This window comes from Bufo bufo, chromosome 6 (assembly GCF_905171765.1).
Source record: "Bufo bufo chromosome 6, aBufBuf1.1, whole genome shotgun sequence".
Classification (NCBI taxonomy): Eukaryota; Metazoa; Chordata; class Amphibia; order Anura; family Bufonidae; genus Bufo; species Bufo bufo.
In genome coordinates, this window is record NC_053394.1 from 290,905,871 (window position 1) to 290,917,293 (window position 11,423).

The 11,423-nt window shown below is 47.6% G+C and overlaps 1 protein-coding gene across 1 annotated transcript; it reads left to right on the forward strand.

Annotated features, from left to right (window-relative positions):
- Positions 1 to 2,523: 2,523 nt before the first annotated feature.
- Positions 2,524 to 9,074, forward strand: ASB16 (ankyrin repeat and SOCS box containing 16). Its single transcript, XM_040436319.1, has 5 exons — positions 2,524 to 2,907; positions 3,551 to 3,818; positions 5,734 to 6,226; positions 6,967 to 7,080; positions 8,626 to 9,074. Exons 1-5 carry the CDS (start codon positions 2,598 to 2,600, stop codon positions 8,809 to 8,811), a joined length of 1,371 nt encoding a protein of 456 aa, XP_040292253.1. The 5' UTR covers positions 2,524 to 2,597; the 3' UTR covers positions 8,812 to 9,074.
- Positions 9,075 to 11,423: the final 2,349 nt, after the last annotated feature.

The window sequence follows — 11,423 nt, forward strand, 5'->3', positions numbered from 1 at the left end:
CCCATGTGCCATTCCTTGCCCCTATGTGCCATACAGTGCCCCCATGTGCCATTCCTTGCCCCCATATGCCATACAGTGCCCTCATGTGCCATTCCTTGCCCCCATGAGCCACACAGTGCCCCCATGTGCTACACAGTGCCCTCATGTGCCATTCCTTGCCCCCATATGCCATACAATGCCCTCATGTGCCATTCCTTGCCCCCATGTGCCACACAGTGCCCCCATGTGCCACACAGTGCCCCCATGTGCCGTACAGTGCCCCCATGTGCCGTACAGTGCCCCCATGTGCCGTACAGTGTCCCCATGTGCCGTACAGTGTCCCCATGTGCCGGTGAAGACTCTGAACCCCTGGGCCACACTCCTCCAACATAAAGTGCTCCCGCTCCAGGCTGTAGTACCTTCCTATGTGTGGCTGGGGTGCTCAGTGAGGCTAAGGCAGGCTCCAGCAGTGCAGTCCGAGGAAGTCCGGGGCTTGCTGACGTCTCTTCTCTCCGTCAGCGAGCGGCAGACTGCTCTCGCAAGGCACGGGGATGTGATATCGCTACGTCGCAGGCTCGGCGGGATTCGTCGGATTCGAATTACGAAAATTACGTCGGGATTCGAGTCCACGAATCCAGCAAGATTCGAGAGATTTGTGGATTCAGCAAATCCCCTGTCCCATCTCTAGTTTTAATGTTTGCACTTGTCACAAAAACCATTAGCAACTTTCTTTTTCGTAGCAAACAACTGAATCAATTATACATGTCAGCGCTGAGTCCTCCAGATCAAGGCTTAGTCCAGATGGCCATAAGATAATTGCATTTTAAAGGGAATCTGTCAACCCGATTTTGGACTATGATCTACAGTAATACATACTTAGTACTGCAGATAAGGAATCCAGATTACTAGTTTTTATTTTTCTACCGTACCCTGAGAGCTGCACTGAAATACACAGTCAGGACTGCTACGTTGCTCTAACACAGGCATCCTCAAACTGCGGCCCTCCAGCTGTTGTAAAACTACAACTCCCACAATGCCCTGCTGTAGGCTGATACCTGTAGGCTGTTCGGGCATGCTGGGAGTTGTAGTTTTGCAACACCTGGAGGGCCGCAGTTTGAGGATGCCTGCTCTAACATAATGAAGAGGACTCGTGCGCATGCACAGCAGTCCTGACAATGTATTTCAAAGCAGCTCAGAGCAGGAAAGGGGGGAGGGGCTGTAGGAAAATAGAAAATAGTGATCTGGACTCCATATCTGCAGTACTACTCATCTATTATTATAGATAATGGTCCAAAATCTGGATGACAGATTCCCTTTAACATCTATGTATTGGATGTAAAGACGGGGCCCCCTGTGGTTCAAATGACCCGAAGTTTAAACACTTTGAGGATTTATGTTGATCTGATTTAGGTTCCCTTAGGCCTCCTGCATATGAACGTGGGCGCCCCGTGGCCGTGCTGCGGGCCGCAATGCACGAACACTGACCGTGGGGCAGCCGCAGCAGATTGTGGACCCATTCACTTTAATGGGTCCGCAATCCGCCCGTTCCGCAAAAAGATAGGACATGTTCTATCTTTTTGCGGAACGGAAGTAGGGGACGAAACCCCATGGAAGCACTCCATAGTGCTTCCATAGTATTCAGTTCCGTGCTTCCGTTCCGCACCATTCCGCATCTCCGGACCCATTCAAGTCAATGGGTCCACATCCGTGATGTGGAATGCACGCGGAACGGTGCCCGTGTATTGCGGATCCGCAACACAGAAACGGGACACCTACGGTCGTGTGGAGAGTCCAGGTCTCGCAGCTCCATTAGACCCCATGCACATGACCATTTCCATTTTGCAGTACTCAAACCGTGGATCTGCAAAACACGGATGCCACCCATGTGCGCCTCGCACTTTCCCGTTCTGCAGGTCCCACACTATTGTAGAAATGCCTATTCTTGTTCACAAAATGGACAAGAATAAGACATGTTCTATTTTTTATTTTGCAGAACGGACATACGGATGCAGACAGCACACGGTGTCCACATCTCTTGCGTTCACATAGAAATGAATGGTCGTGTGCATGCATGGGGCTGTAAAGAGGTTGTCCAGGATTAGAAGAACATGGTTATGTAGTAAGTGACACCCCTGTCCACAGGTTGTGTGTGGTTTTGCAGCTTTGTCCTCATTTACTTCAATGTAATTGAGCTGCAATACCAGACACAACCCATGGACAGCTGTGGCACTGTTTCTGGAAGAAAGCGGCCATGTTTTTCTAATCCTGGATGTTCACGATGGGGACGTGAACATGGTTGCAATGTGAACAATGCCCTTCCTTGCTAAAGTAGGATTTTTGGCTGTGGAGGGCGATTCAATGACTTTCATTTTATATGTTAAGATACTGTGCTTGCATTTGCATGTGCCCAATAGTGACAAGACAGTGAAGTCACAATGAGGGACCTGATAGGGACAAGCGGCCCCATAATTCTATTCAGGAAGGTGACACTGCGAAAATATGTTTACCATGTGGAGAAGCAGAGCTGGGTTATAAATAGGGCAGCGCTCCTCTCCCTCGCTGACTCTCAGTGCAAAGAGGTTCTGGGTTCTGGAAGGGAATGTTAAAACCCATGTAACATGGCCAAAGAGACTTTCCCTTACTCAGCTGCCACCCTACGATCCCTTCAGCAGCAGCGGGAACAGCTGGAGGACGAGGAACGGAGAAGGGCGGTGAGAAGTCAGTGTCTCACCCGCAGGTTTATGTTTGACAGCCGGCCCTCATACCCAACTGCCAACCGAAGACGCCAGTACTGCCGGGATACTGCCATTCATAATGCCCTGTACACAGGAGACGTGGAAAGGATAAAGGGGATATTCAAAGAAGATGGTTCAGCAGAAGTGCTGGTGGAGACAGTCAGTGAGGAGCTCCAGTGGTCCCCGGAAATGGGTGAGAGAGTCACTGCAGTGTTGTGTTCACTGTAGGATAGGAAGGGTTAAAGCTACTGAGCAGATGTCATCGTGGCAGAAAGAAACGCCAACTGCAAGAACACTGGAAAATATCCAGACATTGAGCGGGAGAGAGAGATGATGTTAGATAGATAAGATAGATGATAGATAATATATGCATTTTGCGGATCCATGGTTTGCGGACCGTAATACAAACAGGGCCTTGTGCATGAAGCCTTACAGGGATGACATGTGGAAAGTATTTTCCAGCCCATGACTTGCATGTTTAAGTTGTACCCTAAACGGTTGTTACAGGGTTAGAAAAACTTGGCTTATTTCTTCCAAAAATACTGCCACACCTGGCTACAGGTTGTGTGTGGTATGGCAGTTCAGCCACATTCACATCAATGGAGCTGGCCTTCAATGCCACACAAAACCCATGGACAGGTGTGTCTCTGTTTTTGAAAGAAAGAGGCTATGTTTTTCTAATCCAATCTCTTTAAGGATGATCAGTGGTGTCTAGTAGGCTCTCCTGGTGACGTCCAGATCAGTATAATCGCATGAGGTCCAGGTGTTGAAACCATAATCCAACTGTATAACCAACTAATGATTTTAGTATTCATTTTTGTTTGCTTTCTTCTCAGGCCTCTTTTCGTTGACACCTAAGAAGTCGCACACCAGTCCATTGCGCATCACCGCCGGTCGAGGGTATTCTCAATGTGTGCGACATCTAATATTCCGTGGGGCAAACCCCAACTCTCTAGCAGGTGGACGTAGTGCCCTACATGACTCCTGTGAGGGTCACCATGCTGAGTGTACTCAACTGTTACTGAGCCGTGGAGCTGACCCCAATCTACAGAATGAAGATGGCCAGGCGCCCCTCCACCTCTGTACTAGCAAGGAAACACTGGAGTAGGTACCTAATGTTGGATGATTTGGGAATACTACAGGGAATCTGCCCCCAACCTGTTAGCTAGCGTGGCGACAGTTAGCTTCACAATGATGATATTGTATATTCTTTGCAAGTCTGCATAAGTTAGAAAAGAGGATTGAATGTTGTATTCCAATGTGTGTTAAGAGTCATGGGGAAGGAGCTACTCATTGGAAGAGTCATGCTGGCCTTTTACCCTCCTGGCTGTATTGATGTTCCACAAGTTGGGTATTTCTTAACAGGTCACCTCAAGTTGCATCTGGCCAGTGCATCTCCCTTCACTGTGCATATGCTGGTTGGCGATTGTGGTGGCTTTTGATGACCTACCCGGCCTGGAGGACATCGATCAAGCCAGGAGGGGGAACAGCCAGAACAAATCTTTCAAGGAGCAGCTCCTACTTACTGAATTCTGACGCACATTAGAACACAGAACTTCTTTGGAATCACTGATGACAGGTTCCCTTGAAGAGCACGATTATTAATTGTTAGTGATGATGGACCATATTTTGGAACATCCAGCCACCAATAGAATGTGAAGATGCTATAGTCAGTGCTGCACAACAATACGATTGGCCTTGGTCTTTGATGGCCTTAGCACTGTGCAACCTAGTGTTAATTACCCATGTATGATCATCATTCATGGACAGAACCCATACTCATAAAACCAGTGGAGTTAGACAGACATCACAGGACTCAGACGTTGCTCCTTTTGGTTTCCCTTATGGAGTCAAGGTGTGCAAAATCTAGACCAAGACCATCATGCTTCTGATTGGAGAACTGCTGATAAATAAGGTTCTCCTCCCTGGGTTATAGTTATAGGGGGTATAGTCCTGTTAGTGTTGGCGCCCAGGGGCTTTATGTTATGCTTCTGTCTCCTCCTACTTAAGGCCCACAGATGTCCATTTCCCATGACAGTTAAAGGGGTTGGCCATTTTCCGGTTATTGTTGGCCAATGTGAGCTGATTATATGGCACTTACTAATATATTCTTTACAGAAAGTTTGTGCCATTTTCGATATTTCATAAGGTACGATCCCTTGTTTACAAAGTATTTTCTGCAGTCCACACTGAGATTATGTCTATAAAATGGCCGCTGATGGAGGGTCATGTGACCAGGCAAATAACCTGCATGTGATGTCTCCTCCATTCAAAGACACTGCATCTGTCACCTGCACTTGTTATGATGGAAGTTTAGTACAATGCAGTGTGTTTTAATAGTGGAGACATCACATGGAGGTGATTTGCCTGGTCACATGACCCTCCATCAGTGGCCATCTTATGGACAGGACATCTGTGTGGACAGCACAAAAGACTTTGTAAACAAGGGAGCATACTTGATAAAATATAGAAAATGGTGCAGAATTTCAAGAAAGGTTATATCAGTAAGCGCCATATAGGCATCTCACAAATACATTGTTTAACATTAACCAGAAAGTGGCCAATCCCTTTAAGGCAACTTACAGCACCCCCAAACTCCAGGTGTGGTATAGCTCGCCTTTACAGTGCCTCAGTTCCATGACATAAATGATACCTATTACCAGATGCTCTGTGGGATTCTTATGGACTCCCAATCTGATGGGAGCAACCACTGTGTCCTACGTATGCCGTCCTCTATTAGACAGGCGGCCATACTTCATACTCTGGCATGGAAGAGGCTGCCCAAGATGCAGTATAGCTGTACTAAACATCTGACCACCAGGCTACCTTCCCTGCGCTGTCATATGGAGATGCCTTAGGCATCATGCACATGGCTGTATTATGGCTCTGTAGGACCTCCATGTGGCACCCAGAGAAGTGTATAGGCGCTGTATTACGAAGCAATGTATAGCATACATTTCTGTATATATCTACCTGGAATATATACACAACTTATCCCACTCTACTTGTTTTATTTCAGTTGTGCAAAATTACTTTTGGACTATGGCGCTCGCATCAGCCTTCCCTGCCATTACACCCGTGCCACCCCACTACATGTGGCTTCTGTACGAGGTCTGGAAGAACATGTGGCATTATACCTAAGCCTTGGTGCTGACCCATGTGCCCGCAATCGTGAGGGTGAGACACCTCTCAATGCAGCTTGCGCTGCTTGTGATTCCCCTCAACACTTTGCTCGCTATTTGAGGGTGGCAGAAATGCTCCTGAAAGCCGGCGGTGATCCTGGGATGCCAGGGAAGAAGGGCCATGGACCCCTCCACAATGCCAGCTCCAACTGCCATCTTAGGTTGGTGCAGCTGCTTTTGGACCATGGAGCATCTGTTAACGTGACGAATAGCGCTGGTTACACGCCTCTGGACTGTGCTTTGCAGGTGTGCACAGACTATCCGGAGTGTCAGCCCCATCAATTGGTGCAGACGTTATTTAATCACGGTGCTGCGCCCCCTAGTGTCAAGGTAAGTGTAAACTGTCACCCGCCGAACCTGATGTATGCAGTTATTTTTGTACTTTTTGGTTCTGTTCCCATGTTGCGGATTTGCGGACATGGATTTGTGTGCAGCAAATCCGTATCATGTTATTTTAATCTAGGACTAGTCATCTAGCACATGGCCTCCTATTTTGGTGCTGGGTATGCCACCCAGAACAGATGCACTAGGGGTAGATTAATCAAAACTGGTGTGAAGGAAAACTGGCTTAGTTGCCCATAGCAACCAATCAGAGTCTACCTTTCATTTTTCAAAGCTCCTTTGAAAAATGAAAGGTGGAATCTGATTGGCTGCTGGGGGCAACTAAGCCAGTTCTACTTTACACCAGTTTTAATAAATCTACCCCTAGGTGTTTATTGCCTCTTACCATGACCCTCATGCCAGTTCTCCAACAGGGCCAACCAAGGGCCCCGCAGTGGCTGCCTATGATACATATGCCCTTCTCCACCATTAAACTGACCAAATAATAAAACATTGTACCTTGCATTCTTGACTCCATCACTTAGTATTGTCTACTCTCTTCCAAGGAGACATCCTGAGTGGTGGTGTGGTGGCACAATATGGAATGGCAGGGTACAATGCCAGCCATGCACTGGTTTTTATGTTTCTTGCTACCCCCATTGCATTGGCATTCATCAGGGAGTCTAATGGAAGAACAGATCTGTCAAATGGATATGGAGATGTGTCTCACGTCTATGATGTGCCCACAGATGTGGCGATGCTGTGCTGCTTCACCCCTGGCCTTTGAAATCCTTCTCAACTCATATGACCGAATTCCACCAGGGGATTTTTGGGTAGAAGCTTTGCCCACTGAAATATGGGAGGTAAGAAAGACAAGTGGTATGTATATCAGTAATATCAGTCGCTGGCACCACAACAGGACATGGCATCAACCAGTAATGAATGGGTTCTACCCATCTCTCCCTCCATTTGTAAAGTACATCAGGTAAAAGGTAGTTCAGGGAGTTCACTTACCAGTCACTTTATTGCCGAATTATCAGCTCCGCCATTATACCATGTGACCCGCACGGTGACTACCTGGATCTCACAGCGTCTGCCGCGTGGACCAGAAGTCAGTCTCTCTGTGCATTCCTATCATGGTCTAAATATGAGTCCTATAGACATGCATAGAGATTGGCATCCGGTCCACACGCCAGACGCTGTAAGATCTGGGTCACAAGGACCAGAAAGAGAATGCCCTGAATTATCAATTACCTGATGTATTTTACAAACATAGGCAATGATAACATATTTTCCCCAGAGTGCTTCTTTAAAGGGTCTTCAGTTTTCTGTACATCAATCTTAAAGAAGTCTTCTCAGTACAAACATTTATGTCATCTCACTAGGACATGCAATGTTCAAGGCCATGGGTCAGACTGCTGTGACTCCTGCCAGTCGCTAGAACAAAGTGCCAGTGGAAAAGCACCTTGTCTCCTTATGGCTCAGCCTTGCTTCCTCCGGTGGTTGCATGGTGGTCCACTGAAATCAATGGCTGACTGCGGCTCCAAAAAAAAAACGTAACTGAAAGACAATCCCTTTAATGGCTAGATTTAGGAAGAAAACGTTCTAATTTACTTCTTTGCATTCTGATGCCTTACAGTTTTCAAGATCAGTGACTGCTGTCAGTGAACACAAATATTTCGGTTTGCTCTGAAAACCCTGGGGCACATTTATTAAGACCGATGTTATAGACGCCGTTCTTAATAAGCCCTATAACAGATGCTGGATTCGTCAAAGTTATGAAGAGGCGTCAGCCTCTTCATAACTTCGGCGTATACAGCGCCACTTCTAAATGTAAGACAGCTTCCTAGCTGTCTTACATTTAGACCTTTTTCTATGCCCGAAACAGGAGTAGAAAATGGTAAATGAGACGGGCCTGCCACCTTCCCTGCCAGCCTGCCCCCTTCCCTGCCAGCCCCTCCCTTCCCTTCCAGCCCGTCCCCTTCCCTGCCAGCCCGTCCCGTCCCCTTCCCTGCCAGCCTGTCCCCTTCCCTGCCAGCCCCGTCCCCTTCCCTGCCAGCCCCGTCCCCTTCCCTGCCAGCCCCGTCCCCTTCCCTGCCAGCCCCGTCCCCTTCCCTGACAGCCCGTCCCCTTCCCTGGCTGCACTTTGCCCACTTTCTTTAGACCTGGCATGAGCGGAGCGAAGTTGCAGATTGCGGCACAACTAACCGTTGTGCCGCAATCTGCACCTGAAATACGCCTAATTTAGTTAGATTTCATCTTGATAAATGACTGTCCCTGTTCTTATATCATGCTAAGAGAGCTGCAGGGATCTTCAGAAGGGAAATCTGGCAGATTGATCATTCTGGAGTCTAAAAAAAGGTCCCGGAAGTAGATGCTGAATAACATGTCCTCCTATCTGTTTGCAGGAGCGTCTCACATTTTATCAGTCCGTCCTGCAAGTTACAAATCAACCTCGTCGTCTTCAGCACCTCGCCCGCTGCGCTGTGAGGAATCTATATAAAGGACAGTGCCACCGGGCGATTCCAGACCTGAGACTACCAGCTGCACTCACTGCATACCTCCTGCTGCTTCCAGAGGGCCTCATCCACTAAACATTGTGAACTGTCCACAGGGGGGCGCTCATGTTTAAAAGAGAAATTATTGCTGTATTTTCTCAAGGGTGAAAGTCTAGAAATGTCCACCGTTGTGGAGAATAGGTTTTCTCCTCCCATCTCCAAGGCAGACATCTACAGTGACGGGAGGGGGTAAGGCCCCTTTCACTCGAGCGTGCCAGATTAGGTCTGGATGCGTTCAGTGAAACTCGCACCATTTTGCAAGCAAGTTCAGTCAGTTTTGTCTGCAATTGCGTTCAGTTTTTTTCTGTGCGAGTGCAATGCGTTTTTCATGCGCGTGATAAAAAAACCCTGAAGGTTTACAAACAACATCTCTTAGCAACCATCAGTGAAAAACGCATTGCATCCACGCTTGCGGATGCAATGTGTTTTTCACTGAAGCCCCATTCACTTCTATGGGGCCAGGGCTGCGTGAAATACGCAGAGTATAGACCATACTGCGTTTTTCACGCAACGCAGAACTGATGGGTGAAAAACAACGCTCATGTACACAGCCCCACTGAAATGAATGGGTCAGGATTCAGTGCGGGTGCTATGCGTTCACGTCACGCATTGTACCCGCGCAGAAAACTCACTCGCGTGAAAGGGGCCTAAAGGCAACAGATCAAACATCCTGTATGGGCTATGGTTTTGGAATTTGCCACTGCGTTTAGGCATTGCTTACCTTCATTTAATGTTCTTCACTGTTAGCTACTGTACTGCTCAGCTCAAAGCTCAGTCTCCTCCGTGCTTTACACTGCAGTCTCTGTTGTTGCAAGGCCCTTTGGTTCAATACAAGAAACTCGCAGCGTGTCAGTGTCGCCAGGATCGCACAGCGTTACAATGATTAATAGTATGTGTCCCTGTGAGACCTGGACTCTACTGAATTACACTGATATAATGCCATCAGTGTAATACAAGTTACATATATTTTTGTGTTGTGCGACACGTTGCCGAACCTTTCCATGAGTTCTATCACCAGGAAATTCCTTGATGAACCAGGTCTTGTAGGTCTAGCTGTTGCTTCATCCTGGAGAAAATGTATTTTTAATCCATATACGAATGAGCAGTTAAGTGCACTGAGGGCAGTCCCAAGCCACTCTGTGCACTTTTGCTCCTCCTCCTTCCTCTGCCAGCCTCTTCCTCTTGATTGATAGGTTACTGCATAGTCATCTCACCTGCGGCTCTACTGAACTGTAGTCACCGGATTGTGAGTACAGTTCAGTAGACCCCCCGCGGTGAGATGGGAACTCACAGCATCCTAAGGCCTCATGCACACGACGGTCCGCAAAACGGGGCTCCGTTGGTCCGTGACCGTTTTTTCGTCCGTGGGTCTTCCTTGATTTTTGGAGGATCCACGGACATGAAAAAAAAGTCGTTTTGGTGTCCGCCTGGCCGTGCGGAGCCAAACAGATCCATCCTGACTTACAATGCAAGTCAATGTGGACGGATCAGTTTGACGTTGACACAATATGGTGCAATTGCAAACGGATCCGTCCCCCATTGACTTTCAATGTAAAGTCAGGAGTTAATATACCATCGGATCTGAGTTTTCTCCAATCCGATGGTATATTTTAACTTGAAGCGTCCCCATCACCATGGGAACGCCTCTATGTTAGAATATACCATCGGATTTGAGTTACATCGTGAAAACTCATATCCGACAGTATATTCTAACACAGAGGCGTTCCCATGGTGATGGCCACCAATGAAATTAAAACTGGGGAGGGAGGGGGGGGTCTGCAGCCCCTGATCTCTTACAGGGGGCTATGATACGCACAATTAACCCCTTCAGGTCCGGCACCTGAGGGGTTAATTGTGCAGATCACAGCCCCCTGTAAGAGATCGGGTGCTGCCAGGCAGCAGTCATGTACACAGTTCGTAGTATATTCTAACTAGAAGCATCCCCATCACTATGGGAACGCCTCTGTTAGAATATACTGTCGGATTTGAGTTTTCACGAAAAAGCTTTTATGCAGACGGATCTTCAGATCCGTCTGTATGAAAGTAGCCTACGGACACGGATGCCAATCTTGTGTGCATCCGTGTTTGTTCACGGACCCATTGATTTGAATGGGTCCGTGAACCGTTGTCAGTCAAAAAAAAAAATAGGACAGGTTATAATTTTTTGATGGACAGGATACACTGAGGCGGATGACAAACTGTGCATTTTCCGAGTTTTCAATGGGTCCGCAGAAAATCACGGAAAACAGAACAACGGCCACGAGTGCACACAACGGTCGTGTGCATGAGGCCTAAATCAGTATGATGCTGCAAGTTCACTTCAGAGAAGCAGCGTTCAGTCCGGGAAATACAGCTCCCACGCGGAGCATCATTCCCAGGCTGAATGCACTTGTGGAAAACTGGCCTAACAGTGGATTTCCTGGCGACGGGTGAACGTATCTGTGACACATGAGATCATTAATTTCCCCTGCGACATAAAGGGAAAACTGTATAATATTAGGACTGGCCCTGTGTACGTTTTATAACTATAAAGTGTGTGGACCTTAGTGGTACAATAAACTTCTAGGTAAAGAAAATTTGATGAGGGCTGTTGTGTTGTGGGCACAGCTGCAGGACCTTTCGACATCATGGAGGGAGTGGCAACCTCA

Coding starts and splice junctions, on each gene's coding strand:
- ASB16 (XM_040436319.1), top strand. CDS start 2,598: ATGGCCAAAGAGACTTTCCCTTACTCAGCTGCCACCCTACGATCCCTT. Junction 2,908..3,550: donor CCAGTGGTCCCCGGAAATGG/GTGAGAGAGTCA, acceptor CTTTCTTCTCAG/GCCTCTTTTCGTTGACACCT. Junction 7,081..8,625: donor TGCCCACTGAAATATGGGAG/GTAAGAAAGACA, acceptor ATCTGTTTGCAG/GAGCGTCTCACATTTTATCA.